The sequence below is a fragment of the Glossina fuscipes genome, unplaced genomic scaffold, assembly GCF_014805625.2.
Source record: "Glossina fuscipes isolate IAEA_lab_2018 unplaced genomic scaffold, Yale_Gfus_2 3, whole genome shotgun sequence".
In the NCBI taxonomy this organism is placed as follows: domain Eukaryota; kingdom Metazoa; phylum Arthropoda; class Insecta; order Diptera; family Glossinidae; genus Glossina; species Glossina fuscipes.
In genome coordinates this window covers 7,232,520-7,258,388 of record NW_023998417.1, presented here as the reverse complement: position 1 = coordinate 7,258,388, position 25,869 = coordinate 7,232,520, and the positions used below count along the sequence as shown (strand labels likewise).

At 31.9% G+C, this 25,869-nt stretch overlaps 2 protein-coding genes across 3 annotated transcripts in view; one reads left to right on the top strand and one right to left on the bottom strand.

Moving 5' to 3' along the window:
* Nucleotides 1-505: 505 nt before the first annotated feature.
* Nucleotides 506-5,186, bottom strand: LOC119634921 (NFX1-type zinc finger-containing protein 1). The gene is made up of 7 exons (XM_038029357.1): nt 4,280-5,186; nt 3,136-3,710; nt 2,609-3,061; nt 2,371-2,538; nt 1,628-2,297; nt 1,069-1,559; nt 506-992 (listed from the first exon to the last, which is right to left on the bottom strand). The coding sequence occupies exons 1-7, from the start codon at nt 4,950-4,952 to the stop codon at nt 684-686; spliced, it is 3,339 nt and encodes a 1,112-aa protein (XP_037885285.1). The 5' UTR covers nt 4,953-5,186; the 3' UTR covers nt 506-683.
* Nucleotides 5,187-7,253: 2,067 nt separating this feature from the next.
* Nucleotides 7,254-25,869, top strand: part of LOC119635159 (dedicator of cytokinesis protein 3) — a 68,297-nt gene continuing 49,681 nt past the window's right edge. For both annotated transcript variants that reach the window (XM_038029786.1, XM_038029784.1), the window contains exon 1: nt 7,254-7,595. In XM_038029786.1, coding sequence (XP_037885714.1) covers nt 7,562-7,595 — 34 coding nt within the window. In that variant the 5' untranslated portion in view covers nt 7,254-7,561. The remainder of the gene's footprint in view (nt 7,596-25,869) is intronic.

The window sequence follows — 25,869 nt, the reverse complement described above, 5'->3', positions numbered from 1 at the left end:
TTTTTTTTTTTAACTGAAATCGATGATAATCAAAAAAATTGCTATTCCCTGATTAGCGTAACATTCAGAATTGACTATAAGAAATAGTTCGTCCGTCTCATTTTAGTTTAACCCAATGAGAGGTCCGTTTGCTTCTCATTAAATTTTCAAGATGAAAAATATGGAAAATCGAATTTATAAGAAATTGAGTTTTTGCTTTTTTCTCATAAAGACTGGACAGAAATGGTAAAAATTGACCACGCCTACCTAATATTGTAGTGCATTAAAATTTAAGTTTTTTTTTTTCCAGTACCTTTATAACGCGCAGGAGCAAACTTCAAAATTCCCACAAAGTGTATAAATTTTGTTTGCCCACCTGCCCAACTGTGTAGGATCTGTGGTAAATATTCTCCCATTCGTAACAATGAAAGTATCGCCTACAAAATCGTTTTCCGCGTTTTTTGCTTCTTACCCGTAAAGTACAACACATATTCAATATAAATTTGCACCTTTATTTTGAAAATAGAAAAAAAATTGGCAATGCCAATCCAAGATTACAGAGATGCAAATGCAATTAGTTCGTTATATTAACAATATTTTTTATATTTATTATTATGTCACGATGTGACTCACAGTCACGTAGAATTATGCGCAGGAAGGAACCAGTCGAAGACAAAATTGTATACAGAGAGGCGTTAAGCAAACTATTTCGGAACAGTAACCACAGAATTATCGTTGAGAGGGAACTTGTCGCCCACGGCATTTTGTTTTAAAAGATATCGCTGAATTCGTAACCAATACGAACTGCGTTTGCTTAATAGAGTTAAATTACCGATCATATATAAACCATATCTTGCTCTGGATAATGCGACACAAATACGATGAGGATCCTTAAGAAAACCAATTGTTTTTCCAGCACGCACCAACGAAAGTAAGACGATATCACTTTCTAAGCCTTGATATGCGTCTATTGTGCAAGCTTTCACAAACTTCAAATTCTTATCCCGAAGAAGCTAAAACATATATTTTAAACGAATTAAAAATTCATATTAACGTATGATTTTTACAGAAAATATATATACATCTTACTTCGTTTCTTATGCGATTTATTTGATTAGAATATGGACTGAGTATGACGAAACTTTCTGCGGAATATTCACCAACTTTTATAAGATATTGCGCTAATTTGATAATTTCATCAATTTCAAACACATTATACATAGAGGTTTCTTTTCCGTCTGTGTTTTTTTCTTTATGGGCATGCGACATAAAGTAAACATTCTGCGCCATTCCTCTGACGGAGGGATATAAAGACACGCTATCATCGTTATCTAATTTTTTGTAGATTGTCGGTGTTAAAAGACTCGCTATATCGATACGCGTACGATATTGAGTTGTTAAAACTAGTGGTTGCTTCTGCAAAATAAAAAGTCTTTCAAATAATGATAGGCATAATGGATATTTTTTGCAGTAGGGTCTTAATTGTTGGTGATCGCCTATCATAATCACATGTTGGGTGTACGGTGTTAAAGAAGACACAACATGGGATTCTAAAATTTCGGCAGCTTCTTCAAATATAACTGAAAATTAAATCATAACGTTTAAATAAAAACAGTAAAATATCGGATTAAAAAAGTTACGAACGCACCGATTGAACTTCTTAATAAGTGAAATAAAAAATTATTTCTTGCCGCAAACGTTGTTGTCATCGCTACGATAAACTTTTTTCTTGCAACATAATATTGAAATAAAGTTCGTAAGGTCTGAATTTTCTCATACGTTTTTGTTAACTGGTTATAGGCATTTCTGATGTCTTCATAGTTATCATGCGTACCATCAAATTCTGACTGCTTAATTATCACTATTTGAAATTGCTTTCTAAATTCTTCCTTAAGTATGTACCATAATTTATTTAGGCGATAACTGTTCTTTTCGTAATCAACATTGCGTGCGAGAAATTTCTCCACTTCAGGGCTACGAGAATTACTACCAAAACGTACTATGCTATCTGTATGCTCTGATAATTTCATTATAAATTTATCTAACGTTTGATTAGTAAAATTTAATAAAATGATCGGTGTATGGGCAGTTTTTATAAGAGTTTTCACCAAGTGAATGGCGAGATGAGTTTTACCAGTTCCGGGAGGCCCTTGTATCAGTGTTAGCTCCCGGCCCAGGGCTGTCACAAATGCTTTCCTTTGCGATTCATTCAAATTAAATAATTTTTCTGGCACTTGCTTTGCTAAAGGTTGCAAACCAATGCCATCACAATCATATATCTTTTTCTCATCTAGATAAGCAGGTGGTTGCGATTCAGTCTGCAAAATACGTATAACATATTTTCTTAAAATTATATCAAATTCTCTATTAAATTTTATTATGTTATATTACCTCGCCAAATACTATATACTTTTGAAAAGGAAAATTTCGATCGTCACTGTTTTTTAGGTAACTATAGGCGTTTTTATAAGCTTCATAAAAGACGGGCGTTTCGAACATCAACAATTTTGTTTGGAAAATATTACCAATATTGTACTGTTTTACAATTTCAATGGCAAGCTATTAAGTAATAAAATAAAAGATTAAGGAGCGTTTTTGTAAGTAAGAGCATTTCGTTAATAGTATTTACATAGCCATTCCATAAGCAATCTTCATGTGTATATATAACAGTAGCCATAATAAGATTATCGAATTCCGTATTTGTGCTAAAACATAATAGGGAGCCGATTTTAATACGCGATAACTGGTCATATAAACTACGCGGTACTTTGCATTCATTGCATGATCTCTCGGAGCCCAATGCATCCACAAACACGAATTCATGATGATCAGCTTCGAAATATTTTTCATTTAAAATAATTGAAACTTCCTTGTAAAGGTGGGGTCCCTTTTTTTTTTTTAGATTGCTTCCATCTTTTTTCATCTGATGAACATATTTATGTAAAGGATCTTTAAACATCTCTCTTAGCCATTGCATGTGTTTCTCAATGTAATCGCGAACATCTTTGAACTTTGTGAATTCTCCCCTATAGGGTTTCTTCGGCGTATATGGCTCCATGAGTTCTTCCAATGTAGGATAAAACTGAAATTAGATATATAAATGTAAATATTTTTTGGGTTTGTTTCTTTTAAAGGCACTCTCATCAACTTTAATACCTCGCATTTCGGTTGATCCATTATTGCAGCGTCGTTTTCATTTAAAATGTACGTTAGGTTCTTGTTGAAGTCTATAGAAATTTGCATACTAGTTATTGACGGATTATCACTCGTTTCCACTATCTTGCACAAATCTTTTACCAAGTTAACACCCTCCGCGTTCAGCAAGCCTGCTTTAAAAGATTGCATTAGGAGTGTTTGGACATTTTCTAAAAATTCTTTCATCTCTTTAGTATGTGAAGACCATAATTCTTTATAAAATTTGCTGAACAATTTCTTGATCAACAAACGAAAGTGTTCCATTAGAATATTATTTGACATAAAACTTTCTAATAACTCCTCTTGAAAACCAGGCAATGCCATTTGACATATAGCCGCCAAGATGTATGTATAAAGTAGCACTCTTTCTTGAGTATCATTCGGAGCAATCTGATCCTTATAGAAATTTGGTACTGTATCGTTGGTGCGTGCATAAAGAAACATATCTATACCGTTCATGGTGCTCATTTTTCGCAATACAAATATTTTTACTTTACTTGGTCCGACATCAACATCTGCAGCCACTTTGTATTCATCTAAATAAACATAAATATAAAATTTGCATTACTCTTTTGATAAAAAATTAATTGAAATATTTGTAGCCACTAACGAAAAATGTTGCAGCTACTTACCTATAACTCTTACTGATTGAAGAATATTTTATATGGAATTGGAATATGAGTTCGATTGAAAGAGGAGTTTAGTTCCTAAAACTTGGTTGATATATAACTTAAAGAGGAGTTTTTTTTCTTAACATATGAAAACTAGAGTCAGACTATACGACATCAGTTGTATATGTCAAAAGCGAGCCGCTTTTAATCTATATGACAGAGAACGGATTGTACACGATAGGAATCAGATGGTATACATATTCGCTAAAATCGAAAAAAACATTTGCAGAAACTTTCAATAAATCACATCACCTACCGCATATGATTACATTCGTAATATCTTGGTTCTTGGAGATCTTTAAGATCTGGTCTGTGCTTTCATAAGGTTATATTTTGGACAGCTCAAACGTAACAAGAAACATAAACGAAGAAATGAATGAAAAGTTTTTGACGGAGCCAATTATAATAATACTTGGAAGTATTCTTCTTTATACCTTTTACAACAGGTGGTATGTATTCTTCATTTTGTTCAATATCTTTTTTCTTTAAAGTTTTCTGCACGTCCTTTAATAAATCGTCATCGTCTTTATTATACCAATCTGTATCTGAACCAGAATGATCATTAATATCAATAGCGGTAGACGCCGCTAGATATTCTTCAGCTTCCTTATTCTCTTCTTTTTTTCCACCATCCTTTTCTCTGAAGCCATCTGACTTTAAGTCAGAGACACTTTCGGTTGTGATTTTTCCTTTCCCCTTTTTCTTCTTCCTCTTTGAATTCAAATTATCCTTAACACTTCCTTTGATAGATGCCGGTAAGGGTTTCTTAGTTGTCTCATTCTTTATTTTTGAAGCTGTTCTAATTGCATTTTTTTCATAATATGCTTGTCTCTTTCGTGCGCTTTTACTTAATACATTAACATTTTTTGTTGTAGATGGTTTCTCGTTCCCTTTGTTTTTTAAAGTTTTGTTTTCTCCATCGCTTAATAAATGGTCGTCACTTTTGTTAAGCCATTCTGCACATAAGTCAAAACCGTTCTCTGTTGCGATTGGAATTGCGTCCGACGCAATATGATTATCTTTAACATATGTTGTGATAGATGACGGTAAATATTCTTCAGTTTCTTCGTTCCCTTTATTATTCAAAGTTTTTTGTTCTTCAAACATTTTTGTTGTTTGAAAGTTATTCCATCTTATTTTTATCAAATATTAATGGTGGCTAAAAGTTATACACGTTGCTAATTACGAAAATAATTTTTTATCTGCAAAATTTTTGTTTGTATTTGCACTTTTTTCTGCTGTAATAACGGTGTAAACACTGGCACAATCCATAATATATGCGTTTAACGCAATTGTTGTTTGCTTGACATTGGTTTATATAAAGGGCAGAAAAAAGCATTTCTAAGATAACATATCGTTAATATTCAAGTATTTTATAATTTCAAAATAATATGTGAATATTGAACATTGCTAATTATTGTTGCAATTAACTGTAAATATTATAATGTTCGTTACTACTAACATGCGCGAAACATTTTTCGCTCAAGAAAACTGATTTCTTGCTTACTGCATTGCTTTACTGCAACAATGCGTGATGAAAATGCATTTATTCTGCCTGGCGCTTTATAATTTCCTTTTATTCTATTATCCTACCGCATTTGTATCTTTTCATAAAAAGATATTGAGTTTTTCTAAATTTGCCTTTTATTGATTTCAATTTCACTTTGCCATTTTTTTATTTTCATATGTAGTCAGACATCGCGCTGCATTATATTGTAATTCATAGAGTCTTGTTACCGCTTAGGTCCCCACTTTGAATTTCCCTCCACAATCTCGAAAGAACAGACTCTTAAAATGAACTAAAATACATTAGACAAAGAGCACAATCTCCTAATAAGTTGAAATATTATGCTCAAGCAGCACAAGTTCTAATGGCAAGAGAAAAAAGCGAAACGTGTAGAAACTCTTCAGATTTGTGTTTCTGTTTCCTATTTCTTTCACTCCTTTTTTGGCAAGAAAAGCCAGGAAGCTGATCACCTAGCTGAAAGTTAGTTTACATGTTTATTTGCAGTCATTTTTGCCAAAGAGCTGAATATAACAACGACAGTTCAATTTTTCATATATGATTATCCCCCGGAAGTTTCCTACAGAACAAACATACTTTTACAATAACAATGCCAGCAGCAACTCAATAGTGCCAAGTAATCCTCTAATGCTGCCAAGTATACGTCTCAGATAATTAAGAAAAAGAGAGACAGACAGGCAGAGAGAATATTGAAAATGAAGAAATCTCCTTTCAGAAAACTCCGAGAGTCACTTATTTATATTCATTTTCCATGTTAAATTGGACATGTTAAATTTCTGGTTTTATTGCGATTTTCATTAATTGCATATTATTTAATATTTATCAGAAACTTTTTTCTTTTGTTAGGAAATCTTTATGAAACAGGAAATGCAAAAAAAAAACATTAAAAATGTCGTTTAATTTCGACTTTTATAACTCCTTTCAAAACTTGCATTTTTCAAATTTTAATTGTTATTTAACTTTGACCATTTTGATTATTTTAATGCAGCAAGAATCCAAAAATTCCTGGTTTCTTGCATATTCAATCTTAAATTTAACAACGAAAAGGAGAATGCAGATATTTTTTAAAATTATACGAAAAAAATGTTAAGTTTATTAACTCGATAACATAAAAATTATATTCACTACCATTGTTAGAAAATATTTTACATTTTTTGAGAGAAGATTTCTTTGCTTTCAATACTCTCGCTCTTTCGATACTCTGAGAGAATTACTTGGCAGCATGTATAGGGGATTTATAGGGGATTATTTGGTACTATTGAGGTATTGCTGGCATTGTTGTTGTAAAAGTTTACTCGCTCCGAGAGGAGTGTGGAAAAGAGAGAAAGAAATAGGAGAGAATGAAATTGCTTACACGAATATGATGAATATAAATCTAAACATTTTCGTGATTTTTTCCAGTCTCTTGTCTCTTTTAAGTGCGAAGTGTGAACGGTGGGCGATATATAATGCGCGTGTATATGCTGTAAATTTTTTAAAATTTCTTAAATATCTATTTATGCGATAATATACGTAAAAATAATAAATTTTGATTAGGAATAAACGCTAAAAACGTAGTTGATTCCGCATAAAATTATATGCACGCTTGTGCGAAAATTTATTGTGGTGAATTAGAAGAGATTTATCGATTTTCTTTCCGTAGAAAATTTACGAGCACGGTTGTGAATATTATTAATTTCCATTAAATAAATTTTAATCAACTATTAATTATTTTGGATAAATATTTTATTTAGCGAAAAAGATCCTGATAAATTTTTAAAAAAAAGTTGTTTTGTCTGTGAAGAAAAATAAAAGGAATAAATAAAAATAACAGCGAATGTTTTTTTTTTGTTGTCTGTAAGCATAACAACAATAACAACGCAAAAAAAAAAAACAAACAAAAGAAAAATGAAAGAGAAAAATGCAAAAAAACTTCATAAAGCACATTAAAAGTAAAAGTGGAAAAAATAACGTGAAAAATCTACACTCTCTACAAAAGCCAAAGTCAATAAATAATTGAGTAAAATATAATCAAAAGATGTTTGTATATGCCATGAGATAATATACTACAATTTTGTGAGCAATGAAATCGCGAAAATTTAACTCTTTCCTTAAATAGTTTAAATTGAAGTTCATTACCTACGATTTATATCTAAGAGAATAAGAATAGCAGCAACAACAGCAGCAGCATTAGCAGTGAGACAGTAACAAAATGTGGATACCAACCAACAACAAATACGGTGTCGGTAAGTGGCTACATTGACTTGTTTACACAATGTATGTTTAAATGCTATTCAGTAGTATGAACGTGTGTAATAACATCATCATCAATTACCGACTTTGTTTCTTCTCCTTTCATACATATATATATATATTTATATATATATATATATTCACATATCTATATATTTCTCAAGTGTATATAAAATCGTTTAATGCGGTTTTCTTTAGAAAATTCATTTAATGTTTTTTTTTTAATTTTTTGCATTTGTTTATGGACGTCTTCCGGAAAAACGGAAAATTTTATATGAGTAAATAAATGAAAAATAAAAATGTGCAAAATATCATCCAACCCCTATGCTTATTGCTTTTGATCACATTTCTTTCTTATTTTGCATGAATCACTTGGCATTAATTCTTGGTCACACGTAGTTTTCATGTTCCCTCTAGCATTTTTTGGAAAATTTCATGCGTGTATAGGTGTGTGTATTTCTCTTTTTGGTTTTTTTTTTTTTTTGGATAACATCCCAATTATTGACACAACCATCCCTTGTATGTACATAAAAGTCTGCATCTGTTTACTAATGTCTACCCACGATGAGTTTATCGCATAGCATGTCGATCCTTACTTTCCTAGAAATTGTTTTACAGTTTCTTTACATACGCTATTGAACTTTTACAATCAATGCAGTAACGAATATGACGAGATGCACATACTAATCTTCTTTCCTCTCTTTCTTATAGAATGTGTTCTCCGTTTACGCCATGATTATATTTACGGTTTTCCATTAGATTTCTCATCCAATAGTAATATGATCCTTTCGCGTAGATATTAGACCTCCTTCTTTGCCAACTATGCTTGTAAAGAATGAATTAAGCAGACATTAGTCTTCTAATAAGCGTCGTATTTTTGTTTAATGGCATTATTGAAACGCAAAAGGACAGCGTTTTGGACAAACTATTACGATTAGATAGCAAATCAGGAAATTCTATATATATTAATTTTCACTATTGAGTTCCTCTTTTAGAAACGCGATATTGCTTTCATTGATAACAAGCGTGTGTGCGTTGTTCACACCGAGGAAAAAATCAAATTTTATCGTAGAGGACTTTTACTTTACAACTGTAATTAGGATCTATGGAGCTGACTCTTCTTTGTCATAATCATGCATTCCGTGTATACTAAGGTAAGTCCAACCTTACAAAAAAGTCGCCATGACGTAGACTTAAAGGTAGCGCAAAAACAACTACGGATCGAAGGAAAAGGCTTCGTAGCAAGGATTGGCAAAATTCATTTTTCATTAACGTGTCTTCCTCCATTTGAAAGCGGCTTCAAAGCACGTTTCACTTTATCTTGTCTTTGAAGAAATTATGGCTCCTGCATATAGCTTCGATTAAATTAACCTTTGCCTATGTTGAGATGAAGTACTTTTGCACCCCCTACTGGGAAAAGGTCTTACATTCATTGCCTTATTCGTTATATTTATGAATAAAGAACACGTAGTATAGTACTTACGGAATTTGCTTGAAATTCTTTGCTTCTCTTCTGACATAATTACGATTTTCTGTCCGTTCATAAATATAAGTCATAAAAAGTCATATTTTCCAAAAAAAAGAAAAATAATAACTGAGAAGAGAGGAAACATTGAATGAAATTGAACGCTTATGAACTACTCTTATGCTAAGCGAAATTATAAGAAAGAAAAGAAATGTACAGTAGATTATCACCATTTAATTTGCCATCACAACGTATATATAACGTAATTAATTTTCTGTTAAATTACAATAATTTGTGTGATAAAGCAGCAATTCATCAATTCGATGAAAGATTTCATTTTACTACTCGATACGGCAGGAGGGAAATTATATTTCGCTTCGATCAAATAGTTTTATTGTGATTGCTTTCTTTAATAGATTATGTCCATTGTATTGTACCTTTTAAGCTTGAAAGACAAATAATATTTAATTACAAGTTGAAGCAAAGGGTTCATAAGTAAAGAAGAAAAAAAAAGGTCGAAAAATATTTATTAGAAATATTGCAATGTTATGCACGAAAATATGGGACCGTGTTTGTTGTTGTTTGCAAAAAAATATAAAGGGAGCGTACAAGGTGAGAATACGCTTAACCGCGAAAATTCTCTAATGACGAATTACTTGTTAAGAAATGCTCTGAGGATCGCAACTCAGCACCGGGCGTAAACCTGGAAAGTCAATAGTGAATAGTAAAAGGCTCCCAAATGGCTTTGGTATCGTTCCAGAAGGCATTGGCTTTAGAGCAAGGCGAAGGAGGCGAGTGGAAGCGTTAAAACGAAAGATTTAAGATAGCAATTTGAAAAAAACGGGATTCCTAATGAATAGTTTTCTCCTGATGACTTGTACGCCTTTTTTGAGAGGTACTACTGTGTCCAAAAATTTAAACCAATTAATATTTGCTTTTTTAAATTAATTTATTACTCAAAATCCGCCTGAATAACTGAGTAAGGCTAAGGATTTTGACGAACAACTTCATGATCGTAGGTTCGAAACTCAAGTGCGGGTAGAGTTTTCAATAAAGCGGTACAGTCTCAGATAATGGATGCTAATGTTTTTTTAAGCCTTTAGTCCTAGAATTTATAATAATTATAATAATGATAATAACACAATATTCCAAAGCTATTTCACTGTCGTCTAAGCAATCCTCGAACTCAAATACAATTCCCTGTTAAGAGTTTCGAGCGGTGGAGAGAATTCTCATAGTGCATAACGCCACTATAATTGAAGGGAACTTTAAACGAATTTGGCGCAGTTTTTTCGGTCTTGGATAAACTTTTACGCGATTGTTGGTCGACTGATCGATTCTCTTCGGGTCGTACGCGTCGCAGTTCCAATCCTTATCGCATTTCATTCAGCAAACAAAATGTAAAGCAACTTCTTTGCTCAACGGTAATAACCTTTCACACAGACATCTGTCATAGTGATACCAATTTAGAAAAAAATATTTATAATTTTCGATGTATCCATGCAATTTAACTTGGCCAATAGGCCTCACTTTTTGGTCAACGTATCATTTGTTTTTAAGTAGTTTGCACTTTTTCGCTAAAAATGAAGTGCAGCTTATGGTACTTCTTTTAGGTCAAAAAATTCGCTACATCATAGATGGTGATGTTTAATAACCTTTGCTGAAGCTTAGGATGTATCTAGCAGTTTTTAGAATTTACCGCCAAGACAACGGAAACGGAAAATTTACAAAAAAAGGATAAATGCTTTTAAGATTGTAGTCCTGCTTGAAAACGCTGAACATATCGATGAACAGATAAATTCATCGTATCGATAATTTGGGGCTTGGGATACATTCTTTTTGTAATACCATAATGTTATAAGCCACACAACTTTTGGCTGGTAATGTACATTTATAAGAATGTATGTAATATCCAAGGACCAACGTTTTTTATACCAATCGAATTGATATCATTTTTTTGGATCGATCTAGTAATTTCTTTTCACTTACCCCTATACCACAATGTCGACTTTATGTCGACTCAGGAATTGTTGTCAGAAATACTCGACGTAGGAGGAGCTAAGTACATTTCCCTCTCTATCTGTCCTCTTTGATGGGTGTTTATGAGATTTTACTGCAGATCACAATTTTCCAAATGCTTTGATAAAATTTGTTACATACCTTTGATCCGAACCAATAGCGAGAGTAATAAATTCGTTGAACCGTTTTTTTTTTTCATTGGCAAGTATAGCGATCTACTTTGAAAAAAGTTCAATATTCGTTGTTTCTTGATAAAAATTATGACTTTGTAAAGCTGGTATGGGATGGGGCGGGAGCAAGGTCTAATTCTTCATTTTATTTTGATCTGCTGAGTTTGAACGGTATAAGTCGATTTTTGGAATTTCTTTCCCTATAACGATTGTCATCAATTCAATGTTTGATTATGTGAAAACAACAAATAAATTCTGGTATTAAGTAGTGATAAGAAGTTAGGCGAAGGGTTTGGCCTTGTCTTATGGGTGGGGGTTCCTAACTCGCTTGCATTTTAAATTACGGCGGTCGTAGGGACATTTCATAACAAATTTAACGGAACGTCTCAATATTATCTCATCAAAAGCAAAAATCGAATCATTGTATTATGTTGATGATGATCATGATGATGATGATGATATGCTCGAAATCTAATATCAATTGGTAGCATAAGGTCAAATAAGAATGTGTTTTTTTTTTTTTTTTTAAACAAGGCGTCGATGTGTACTAAAAAGTTCTATATATAAACTCTTTTTGATATTTTTCATATTTCGCTTTTAATTTCTTGTCCGCAAGTTAAACGCGGACAATAAAACAAAGAGCAATTGAATGCAAAATTTTATTGTTTTAGTTTAAATGGATTTCAAGAGAAGAATAATGAAAATAGAAGTTAGTTTGGAGAGATAAACAAAAATTGAAAAATATTACAAAGAAAAAAAAAAAAAAAAAGAGAAAACAATGAGCCAAACATCAAAACAACGTAGAAATGAAAACACAAAAATGTAACTACGCTCGGTTCGAAACGAATTTTTGTGTCCACAAAAAACAGTTCAGTTTAGATAGAATCATAATATGTGAGGTATTGTTGTCATAAGATAAAATGCTTAAGGCATAAATAAACCGCAACATTCGTAACATAACTTATTCAAATGCTTTAGTCGACTTTTTACTACTAGGCAACGGAATTGAGAAGTGATTCCGGCGTGTGCGATCATCCGTATTGTGTATAGAACCTTCGTTGTCCTTTGGAAACTGGATCAATGCAATTTATGTTAAGAAGTAAATTTTGGAATTTCTTCTTCCTTTTTTTTTTCCAATTATAATTGACCTTCGACTTCAAATAAAAGGAGAAAAAAATTAAGAATAAATTTCTTATTGAGGCAATAGTTAAGATCATACGTAGTAAGATTGATATCTTATTTTCATCAATATTTTATTATTATAAAATTTAGCCAGAGAAATAAATTTCAAGACTAAAGTCTAGAAACAAAAAGCGTCTAAGGCTATTGATTTTATTGAAAACTTTGCTGAGCTTGAGATTTGAACCCACAACCATGGAATTGTTAGTCGAACTTCTATGATTTTCAATAACCAATTTTGCTGACGTCACTAAAACTAAGAAATATCTTCCGTATCGACATCTGCTAAGCCAAAGGTCTGCAAATTTTCTCTTTCTAAGTCTTCTCTTCTATCTTCTAGAAGCGTGTACGCCTCTGCCTGGCTTATAGCGTAGCTGAGTAGTTGAGGAGTATAATCACGTCGGCGTACTCGGGTTCAACTCCTCACATCGCGATATACTATCCTGTAATTACGATTAGTGTGGGTGGTGGTAGCTATGCTAAACACTCGGCCGTTAAAGAGAGACGGTAATGGATCTATCATGTTACACGTTTAGCAGACAAACTCTGAGTGATTGTTGAAAAAAAAAATCGACCTTGCTTATCAGTCTTATCGTTTCCACTTTACCGCATTAAGGGCTTAGAAGAAATTACTTTCAACTGAAAAAAATCCCATGAACTTTCGATTTGCTTTTAATAACAGATATTTAATACCCGTAACAGTGTAGGGCATAATGTACATATCTATATATATTATAAGGCAAGAGAAACAATATTTTCAGTCGCCATCTGCTTGCTTGGGCATGCAAATATCTACTTTTGCATTTGCATTATTACTTGAGTACTTTTCATAAAAATATTTATCCACAGGCATTTTAACAATGCTGAACTTAAAAATTCTTGATAGCTAAAGCAGCACAAGTCGCTTGGGTGAGTGACAACTATCATAAGAATAAGTGACTGACTGACTGATTAAATAGGTGAATCAAGTTGCATGTGGGCTATGAATTAAGTGCAGCATTTGTCATATGCATACATTGCAAAATTTTAAATGTAAATAAATGTAAGTGAACGCTCTTACGTACTCTTATAAGCGGTACTCTTATAAGCATCTATCCTAAATAGCAAGTCGAACATTTAAGATAATGGATCGAAGGACGGAAGGATGGTAAGGCAGGATATAAACTGGCCAAGGTCTGGCCTGTTTGGTAAGTAAAATTCATCTGTCCGTTTGTCCTTACGGATTTTAGCACGTGCGCGGTCGTCTGTAGAGCGTTTGCCGGATAAATTATGAACCTTCCCATTAATATCGCAAAAGCGGGCTTTTTACTGGCACGTGCGTTTTTAGCCTCCAATAGAAGACAAAAAATGCAATATCACATATTTGTAGATATGTATATATATTACATAAAAACAGACCTTTTTTTTTAACAAGGATTTTCATTGGAAGTTATTTCGCTTATAGTGAAAGATTTTAATAACAGATAAGCAAATGAGAAAATTTCTATGTTATGGTTAAACTAATTTAGAGACCAATGCAAATTAGGAGGAAGAATAAATACGTGTCATGGTCCATGATGATAATCAAAACATATATTTAGTAACAAAGAAAATATTTTCAATGTTCACGGACAGTTGACCGCAGAACTCTACCAAAGAAAATGAATTCGTCTTATGATAACTTAAAATATTGTTGTCTTGCTACTTCTTTGTATTTAAATTTAATTGTTAAATAAATGTTAAATTAGGAAACTGAAACAAAATTTCGATATATTTAAGTATAAGGAAAAAAAAAAAACTCTTCTCAGACATTTAAAGCTTATGTTATTTATTGGATATCATGCGTCAGAATTTTATATAACAAATTTTTTCTTCGTTTTTTTTTTTTTTACTCCAAGAGGATCAATTGAAAGCATTGATTATACATGTAATCGTTGAAGAAATTGCACAGAATTAGAAGTTACTTACTTAATATGTTATGTTTTCCTAGGAAGGCTGCATTCAACTTTCTAATCAATTGAAAAAAGCTCAGTTAACGTAAAATGTCAATGTTTCCGATATCCTTGACTTTATTTGCAAAATTTCCCGTTACTGATAATAAAAAAAAATTTGATATATCAGTTTAAGCTGCGTTGAATTCGATTACAAGGTTATTGAGCTTGTTTCGGGGCACCAAACAAGATTTCAACAATTATTGAAGCAATAGCCAAAAAAAAAAAAAAAAAATGGCAGCAAATGGTAAAGCGTAAGAAGGTAGATTTCGCGATCGCAGTTGCATTGGAGGACCTATGTACCACGTAGTCCAGAATTAGCGCGCCCCACTTATTTTATTTACACCCAACATAGTTTTGCACGGCAGTTGCTTTTCTTAGAAATCCGTGCAAAAAAAATTTGCGACATATTGTAAATTTGAGGTTATGTTCCACAATTTTAAAATGTGGTGTAAGATGAAAAAACTCAAAATATTTTCCTAAAAAATCATGCAAAAAAGTAATAATGAAATCCGTATTACATATTTATGAAACAAATTAAAATTAATGTACAGTGAAAATTTTTTTATTTTTAGATTTATCGTAGAACCAAAAATTCGTGCAAAAAAAGCGAATTAAATCAGCAATTACTAGCTGAAATTCATCTTCGATTGTTGCTGTAGACAAAAAATTCCATAAAATACTGTCAAAAATAGAATTTTATAAAAATTTATTTGGCGGAATTGTATTTTAGAACCAAAATTTCTTGTAGGAATAGGCGTTGGTGAGAACAATGTTATTTGAAAATCGTGGAAAAAAAGAGTTGGGAATTGCACAGTTTTTAAAAGCCATCTAACGTTATTTGTTTACTTCCTGTACACTTTAACTACCAAGAGACCGTAAATATTTTTTTGCCCAGCCAACAGTGCCTGTTTTCTCTATAAGCCACTGAATAAATAATTTTTTTTTAATAGACACATTCGAAAAAGTTGTGAAATGGTCAATAAAATTTATTATATTCATGAGCCCATCCATATATATATATATATGCGCGCATGTTTGTATGTGTGTGTGTATTTGTAATTTTTTTTTTTCCTTCAATATTTGAATTTTTATGCCACACAAGAGTTGTTGCTGCTTTTGGCTTTTGTTTTCCATTACATATATACGTATATATATATATATATATATATATAGAGCAACAGGACTTTATTTGATTGCATCGAGTGTGAGTATGAGTTTAAATAAATTTTTCATTTTAACAGGCAATAGTGAAGCAAGTAGATATACATAGGCCACATTGTCTGATTGCGCCCTATGGGCATTCGTTTCGTTTCGAAGTCTTTCAGTCATGTGCTTGTGAAAATTGTTCATCGGAAAATTGTTGACATACATCTCTGTATTTGCTAACGTTGTGACAACAATTTTGGTTCGTTAACTTCTATTTTCGTTAGAGTGATTTTTGTGTATATAAGATTTTAAAGTGATTTGTGGCGAAAGCAATATCCAGGGCAGTCTATTGTACGGTTAATACGATCGCATAGTAATGTTAGTGATGACGATGATGATGATGATGATGATGATGATAATGATGATGATGATGATGATGATTATTGTCATTGTTGGTTGGTACTTTTTGATTTTCTCCATTAATTTTCGACTTTAGCGATTTGAATCACTTGAGGCGCAAAGGCGTATATTTCAACTTTATTCGTTTGATTATTCAATTGGATTAAATTGAAAATAAAGCTCTTTTGTTTCAATTGCCTTCGGCCTGACTCATCTGTTCATTTGTTTAATCCGGAAGAGTATTTTTTTTTTGTTTTTTTTTTTTTTTTTTTTTTTTGTAAGCTCAAGTTCTGTCACATAAGCAGGAGCATCATCGACACATCGCACGCATTCATTCATTCATGTTATGAATTGCTTGGCCACACGTTTTCTTTTTATTGTATTTTTTTTTGTACCCTTGACTGTTCATACAGGGCTGCGTTCATGCGGCTGTTGTCATTATTATTATATTCATCATCATCATCATTATTATTATTATTATTATTATAATTTTTTTCCTTTTTTATTCTTTTGGGAATTTTCATTATTGCATTTTATATGACCATATAAAGTTAAGCTGATTATGTAGAACATGATAAATGTTCATTGTTTTGCATATGTAGCGGGTGAAAAGCAATTGCACGCTTGTAACCATAACAACTACAAGGAAAAGAGTTCACAGTTCATTATGTGGGGAGGTTAATATGTTGACTGGTTAGTGGGTTGTTGTTGTCGTTGTCGTTGTCGTTGACTTATTTCTCTTGTATCTCTTTATCTTTCTTAGTCAATATATGTATCTATATGTATATATATATATATTATATTACGTATGTATGTAATGAGAATAAATTTATATTTCAAACACAAAATCATTTGTAAACAATAGATGTTTTTACAAATTGAAATTTCAGGGTCAAATATACATAGTAATTATTATTATGAAAGGAATGATATTAATTCATCATTATTATATTTGAAGCGAAGCTTCTCAAATTACATAATAGCTTAAATAATTATTGTACTGCATACGGTTCGTTATTGCAATAGTTCGGAAATGGGGTCGGGTGGAACGGCGAAGTAGGCAGGTGCTATTTTTCCTTAATCATGTTAAGTTAATTTCAAAAATATTCATAATTTACAAGTGAAATTCCTTGCCCAACTTGATTGTTTTACTTTTCAATAGTTTTTTTTTAATAGATTCGACATGAACCCCTTAGATTCGACATAACCCCATAAATGCGTAACGAAAGTAGAGTAAAAAAAAAAAAGAAGCAAAACATCTCGATATGTTTGTAAAAGCCTCGTCGCAATTCTTTGGTCAAAGTTGAGGTTATGTGTCTCTATCTATCTCGTTAGTCGGCAAATGCTGATACAAATCAAATAAAGCATCGACTGGCATGCTAATGATAGCAATTTTTGTAATGGAGTTTCACTAATTAATTGCTACGCATTTACTCGCATATGTAATTTTCATTTGATTGTGGATGCGAAAAACAAATGGAATCATTCGCTTACTTAGTTTCGTTATATTACTTTCCATTAAGCATTGTGGCATTAAAATGACGGAGAAAACAATGTAAACCAAATATTTGGCAACCGTCGGCCCCGGATATCGTTGAGTGTGCCCCGCTTCTCTTACGATACTTTGAATACATGTTCTGTCCAACGAACATCCTTTTGTATTCTCATCCCCAGACCATTAAGAGTTGTCGATTCTTTTGCGCTGACATTACCAAAAAAAGAGAGAAGTTGTTCATCACTATTCCTGTGAGTTAAGCTTTGAGTTTTGTTGGCATCATGGCTTACTCTATTTACCTCACCCCATTCAAATATTTTTATGGCTTCCTGAGTTAGGGCGTCATTCATCATGCTGCGTTTGTGCTATATTTCTTTGCTGCATAGCCTCCTACTAAATGAAAATAAATGACCAAAGTTGCTGTCGTGAAATGGATCGCATCTATCTTCACTGACACATTATGTGTACAGCTATCGACTGCGAAATAGGTTTAAGTGTTTTCTTCTTTTTTTTTGTTCATTAACCCATAAAATGCGGGATTCAAAACGAAGGCAAATTGATGCAGAATGCCACATTTTTTTTTTGTTCTGACCCTCGCTTTGAACCCATCCTCTCTTCATCAAAGTAACAAATTAGCTGGATTCGCGTAGACGCAATGCCAGCTAATGAATAAAATAAATAAATTCTATCCGGTAAATCAGAAAATTTAAGTATGCACATCTATGCAAAATTAGTTTTCACAGCCAGACAGACTTTTGAAGGCGTTAAATGCATTTTTGTAGAGATGACAGACGGACAGGGCTAAATTGGAAGTTGATCTCAAAAAAAAATACTTTACGAGGTGGTTCGTGATATATATTTCTTGTTAAGCACTTGAATAAAATTCTAGTGTACAACATCATCTCTGGTTGCGGTGTGAATATAATGAAATGTTATGTTATGCATTATGATGCACATGTGTCGACATTAACTTTGACAACATTAAAAAGGGGAAAATGTTTTATGGTATAAAGTTTTGCAGTTTATTCCCTAAAATAAGTAAACATTCTCTAAATGTATAAAATTTTGTTTTATTCAAGTTTTAATCATATCTCTTCATTATTAAGTACTTATTTACTAATAGTTTTACTTAATTATTGGGGAATAATACAAATATATATATGTATCTTATAGAATTATTTATGTAATTATGTGCATGCAAAAGTGCGGTGTACGCAAAAAAAAAAAAAAGTTAATTCATTATTTAATATGCTTGTCGGCATTCTTATAATTTTTATTCCTTTGTTAAAATATTTGCATAAATTTATGTATAGATAAAGAATGGTATTATGTATACGTATACATCGACGGGTCGCAGGTAGAGTCTACATATAAATAAATAAATAAATAAGTCGTTACGAATTCATAATTCTCTCTCACATATATGTATTCGAAGCAAACTCACAAACTCACATACTCACTAACATTTAATTCTAATTAATATTATTTATATAATTAGGCTTAATATTTTTTAGACTCATTATAATTATTATATACATGTATAGAATTGGTGAAAGTATTTTATTATACTATTATTATTCCCCTATATAAGTTACTTTATCCCTAAATCCATTTCTGATGTAAAAGAATATTAAAGCAAACTAGCTTAAGCCTGTAAATTATTTCTGTTTAGATGGTGTGCGAAAGGAAACAAAAATTTGTTGCATATAAGAAGAGTGTATAGAAAGTTATTCTTATCTCTTTTAATATATATTATCGCGGAAATGTGTTCCATAAATGAATTCTAGGAGGGTAAGTGAGAACAAAGTTTCTGAATTTTGCAAAAAAGTTTTCTTCCTCTTGTTTTTTTTTTTTTTTTTTTTTTTATATAAGATTGTTTAGATTTATTGTCCGTCCTTGCGTTTGTATTTATAAGTGCGCGCACACACACACACACACATATATATATATATATATATATATAAATGCCGGACGTATGCACGTTTTGAGTGGTTCGTTCATTCATTCATATGAATTATGATTTTTTTTTTTCTTCATTTTTGTCTTTCAATCGTAAGAACTACAAGAAGAAACGTACGAACGAGCGAACATATAAACATAACAAAAACATTGATTGAAGTTACCGGATGAGGAATACGTAAAAAATAAGCATTTTATACACATGGATGTAATATATGCATATATATATATCTATATATATATATATATATATATATATATATATATACTTATGCCTGTTGTGTGTATATATTAAAGAGAAATTCATGCCATCATAAAAGCTACACATATGGAAATTTATACTATACTGTATATATGCTTTTGTATACAAAACTTCTTCATCATAATAATATGCGTTGGGTAAGCGCGTGTGTGTTCACGTATCTAAATGTTTTCTTTCCAAAGAGAGTTACTTATAAATACTATATGTTTATGTGTGTATATATATATATATATAGTGTGCATATGTATATATATATATATATATATATATATCTATAAAAGTAAGCGTATAAATGTGCGTATCTGTTATGCCATGTGATTGTAATACTTAAACATATAGACTTACTTACATATATATTATAAGGGTATCTGTAGAAATTATTTAATATCGCATTAGGAATAAATGTGAAATGAAATTCATTGCATTGCCTGAGATATTCTAAGAAATTTGAAATATTTCAGGAGTATATTCATGAAAGTGAATATGCTCTCATATACATATATATGTTACAACTAAATAATTGAAGATATCATGATAGGATATTATTAAAGGATATATGACTTGTTGATAAATGGAATATTGAATATGATTAAAACGACTTCCAACATAGGGGATTTTTTGAACAGATAACTGATTGTATGGTGCGATCTCAGAAAAGTCGTTGTGCTGCCCTTCGATTTGTAGATCCCTGAAATGGGAACGAGAGGCTTCGTCTTTTCATTCGTTTTTGGGACTTTGCAAAAATTCATTTAGAAGATTGATGTTGAGTGATGGAATACTTAAAAGTTGAAAGTGCACTTGTTTCATCTAAGGACCGGCGGATATCGGAAAAGATTTAATATAGCAAAAGGATATCATTGCGAGATTTCGCATAAATATCTGCGAAAGTAGTAGATGCAAAATTAACCAGGATTTGTATCGTGACTGCCGATGAAAAGTGGATTTACTATGACAATCCCAAATGCAAAATGTCTTGGGTTAGTCGAGGAGACGCGCATCGACGTCGACGCCGAAGCGGAATAATCATAGCCACAGTCTTGCTAAACATATTGTGGAATCAGCAAGATGTAGTTACGGGCTTCTAAAATTAGAATTGTTACTGCAGATGTCCGTTGCTGTCAATTGAACTAATTGTGCGACGTATTGTTGCAATAAAGATCGGCAATAACGGTTACCATATTATGGCTACCCTAGAAATTGATTGAAAATCCCATTTTGGCCAATTGTTGCAATTGTTGTCAACGATACACTATTGCAGCACGAATGGGAAGTTCTCCTACGTCCTGCGTACTCGTCTTAGTGAACATATATTGCTTTTCTTGTACTGGTTTTCTAACAACAAGTAATAGCAAGCAAGAAAGCTATATTCGGCGGGGGCCGAATCTCGCATACCCATCGCTATGTTTTTCGTATTCTACTCTCCAAGTTCCTGCACTTGATACCCATATCGCTATTGTTATTAAGAAAAAAATAGTTGCGATGCACACCATATTCATTTTAAAATTAACCCATGTTTAGTTAGGTATTTAAGGAGTGTACAAAATAGTTTCTAACATTCGGTCTTGTTTGGCTTATGATAAATAAGCATAAAATCTCAAAAGAGTGAAAATAAAAACAAAGTTTAATCACTTGTAGCTTTGCGTGGGCATTTGGGATGCTTTCCATTCTTGCACGTAAGTAGTAGATTGCATCGTAGAGTAAATATCGAAAATTTCAGATTTCTAACTTAAATAATTTCCGAGTAACGAGAAAAAATTCAAAAATTTTTGTTAAAGAAAACTGAGTTGCGTTCAGTTTGCGCTCCACTGCGCGCTTCCAATTCTACCGTTTTGGCCTAGTTTCATTACCAACCTGCGTGCAGAAACTTCCCACGTTTCTACTAAATTCTGAAGTCGATATCCTCATTTTTGCGGCCAAGAGAGCGGCATATACCACACAAACACGCAGACGGACAGATATGGCTAAATCGACTTGGAATTTCATGCTAATCAAGAGTATATATACTTTATAGGGTCTCTGAAAGCTTCCTTTTAGGCGTTATGGAAAAAAACAAACAGTGGTGTTTATAACAATATATTCTCACACCCATACATACAATATATTTCCTTTAAAGCAATTCTTTCGATCTGATGTACACATGTAAAGGAAAGTCGCTCAAAATACCAGTGCAGTTTAAGCTGCTTGAAGGACGCACTTTTATATAGCGTAAATATCAGAGCTGACTTTTGTATAGAAAATATACTTTTATTGTGTGAGAACAATAGAAAAATTGTGTTCAAAGCATTGCCTATCGGTAGGCTGCCGCGTTAAAAGAAAAAAACGTCGTTATTCGGCGGCGAAACCGTGTAAGAAGAAAAGAAGTGTGAAGCACTCCTCAACAAATGCGTATTACGTTGCTGCAAATAAATGACAATCGGAAGGACTTGAGCTTGGTAAATCGCATGTTCTACCATTGACCACTTGAGCGCTACCATCATATTGCGAACGATATCGCTGTACCGATTGATGGACGGACGGACGGACAACGCTTTTATGGCCTCACCAAATAGAGAAAACCATCTTGCTGCCAAATACCGATTCCAGTCCTGTAGTCAATCTGAATCCTAGATCTCAATTCATCCATAAATGTTTGTTCGAATCTCAAAATGAATTCGCTTTTCATGCCCAGTTAGGATACGATGCAAAAAAAACTTTTTTTCGTATCATTTGAATAAATGCTGCCAGCAAATGGTATTTATTTAGCGTAATAATCGGTATTTTCGTTCTTAGAAAACCTATATTTACGCTGCGATACGTATTTATTCACTATTTATTATTATTGCCAGATGTCAAAGCTATATAAAAGAGAAAACACAGCTTTAAACATTTATGTCCTCTACACGTAGCCAAGTCCACTTTCATGTTTACATCCCTAGTTTCATTTTCTATTTCAATTTATTTCAAATCTATATATGCAATAGATATTAAAAATTTTCATTGATGAAACATTATATCATGATTTTCTGGACGTGTTTCTCTGATGAGCCTTATTCTCGTTTGACTTTGAATAGAAAATGTATCGATTAAATTTGAAATTTTCATCTTAGCATTTTTATGAAAGAAAAATTGACAAATACAAGAATGGAATAGATGCTTGGACAAATATATGAAACGAAACATACGAACGTACAGATGTTCAAATGTGGAAAGAAGTATAATTTTGGGTAAGAGATAATTGACTGAGAAGGTAGACATTCAAATTGCAATAAACGATATGCAAATGTTACAAGCTGAACAATAGAATTAATCTACCTTTAACCTTGGGCGGTGCTTTTGAAATAATTATACATATATATACATATATATATATATATGCACATATGTGCATTTCATGACATTCATGCATAATTTACAAAAAGATTAATGTTTTAACTGATTTTCTCCGTTTGTTTTTTTTTTTTTTTTTGTTGCACAAAATAGGTCACTCGTACACATGCACCATTCATGTTCTAAATTTACGTAACAAGATATATTTCGCATATATATGTGCATATACGAAATTTTATAGAAAAATGCAAATAATAATAATAAAAATAAATGCAAATCCTTAAATAATAAACCCTTCGCTGCCATGCTGCTAGTTGTACATATAGGCGATACGATGGTATGTACTTTTGGCAAAATTCCAAAGAAATTTTCGTTGAACAATTTTTATTGTTCCATAAAGATAAAATTTTAATTACGTAAACTGTTTTGCTATACTTATTAAAGTATAGTTGCAAATTTTAAATTAACCCACTTGAGGAAATTTTGCTTAGAAAGCAACAAAAAAAAAAAAAAAAAAAAAAAAAAAAAAAAAAAAGAACTATTTCACTTAATGAATTATTATGAGTTTCGCTATACCTTAAGTCTTGACTTTTCTTTTCTTTATGCCACTTTTGCCTTTGTTCTTCTTTATACTTGTATTCAAAAATAGTTAAGTGTTTTGTACTCTTGAATTTTAAGTTTTCGCATACGAGTCTTCAGGACAGAAAAGAACACATTTTTTTTGGGATCATTTTCTGTATAATCCTCAGGTATATCCCAAATTGTGTTGCAAATAAACATTTTTTTTTTGTAACCTGAACACAAATCCACAAGTCAAGAGTAGAATGTGAAAGACAACTTTATAATTGATTCTACTTTCAGCCTTAGTTCCTTTTACATATACAATCAAAGCGTGACCATTTTTGCATTGGGTACACTGAAATTTTTCTTCTTATCAACTATAATCTATATTTCATTTAAGAGAGAAAAGAGAGAGAGGAAGAGAAATATTACGCATTGAGTTGTGTCTTTAACGAAATTAATGTAAGATTGAAAAGTTGAGATTTATGCAAAAATCATGGAAGTACGTTTACTACGTAAATTTGATTTTTTTTCCCTGGCGCTAGTTCATCATTCAGATCCTGTCCCGTCTTCACTCAATTTAAATAAACGAAGTGAAAATGACAATGAGGATCATGCCTCGTTATTCATACAATTGAAAGATCTTTACTCTGTTTTAGGTTAGACAAAAAGTATTATGCCATGTCTTTGCAAAAGGTAGCTAGCACTACCATAGAGAGAATAAATAACAATAAAGGAGATATCTCTTTACTTGTTAGAGAAAAAAGAAAGACAATCAGGAAACGATATTAAGACAAACTGTTTTTGTTTTTATTATTACCTGCGACAAAACTCGAACGCTGCTTCTTTGCTTTTATTGGAGAAATATAGCATACTTACGAAGGTATTGCAAATATATGTGCACATAATTTCTTTTCGAGCACGAGGATTTTCTTTTATTTTATGTGTATATCGCTTTCATTACACTTTAAAATGCATGTGCAAGCGCAATACAAGCTTAATTAAGATATTAAAATCCAAAAAATAATTGTTGACACCATAGCAGACAATGTAATCATGTCACAATACTGTCTGAGATGTGTACCGATAACGGTACACTTGAATATTTTTTTTTTTTTTTAATGACCCAATACCCTGCAACACGGTAATGATCAGAAAGAAGTTGAGCGAAGAGAGAAAGATAAGAAGTTGGAGGCAGCGGAATGGGTGTATGACCAATCTGCATAGATGATGGCCTTGACCACTGAGCACTCACTATAGCTACGACGGAAGTAAAGTTGACCGCCCTTGAGATTTGAACCCGCGAACATTGGTTTAGTAATCGCCAAACTCGTACTTGTAATTGAAAAAATATTTAAATTATTTAAGCTGAAAATGTTATAGATTATATTTTATATTGAATATGACGTAAAAATTTTTAAATATAAGTAATTGCGGATATTATTATTATTTAATATGGAAAAATTTTTTGTTTGTTAAAAATAGCACTTTGATGGTTGAATATTTATATGTAATAACGAAAAAAAACTAAATTATATATTCTCTCAAAACCACAAGTATTTATTCAAAATTATGAAATTTATTAACGTGTACGGCTTGCATACAGGCATGCAACTCAACACAAGCGTCACACATACACACAAGCATATGCAAATTGTTTATTTTCACTTATATCGTTTTTGATAATATTGATGAATTTTTGAACTACGCATATAAATAATTTTGCATTAACAATTTTCATTTAAAATTTAACACTTGCCTGGATTTTGAACGAATCCTTTTATACTTCGCGAATATATGATTTGACATATGTACTATATATCGCGTAGTATCTGTATTTTCATTTCAATGTTCAATGAGGCGATGTACGAGCGAGTTAATATTCTGTCTACATTAAATTTTAGTTTTTTGTGTCGTCCTTTCTTTCTAAGCCTTCTTTTTTATTACAAAAATTATTAATTATTCTTAAATGAAAGCAAGCAAAAACGTTATAGTCGGGTAAGATCGATCATCATATGCCTTGTACTATTCTTTCTTTATTGTCAAGATGAAACACCAAAAATTGTACATTGTTTACGCACATGTGCAGGCATATTATTCGGGAGAGCCAAACCTCAAAAGGACACGGTCTAAATTTCGTGCAACTAATATTCCTGTCAAAAACTCTTAATTTGGCATAAAAAATTGAGAATTAGGTTTGTCGCTTATTTTCAATGAAAATATATTGTACTACAGTATAGTGTATTTTGTACTAAAATATTTTGTACTACAGTATAGTGTATTTTGTACTAGAATTTACTATACTACAGTATAGTGTATTTTGTACTAAAATA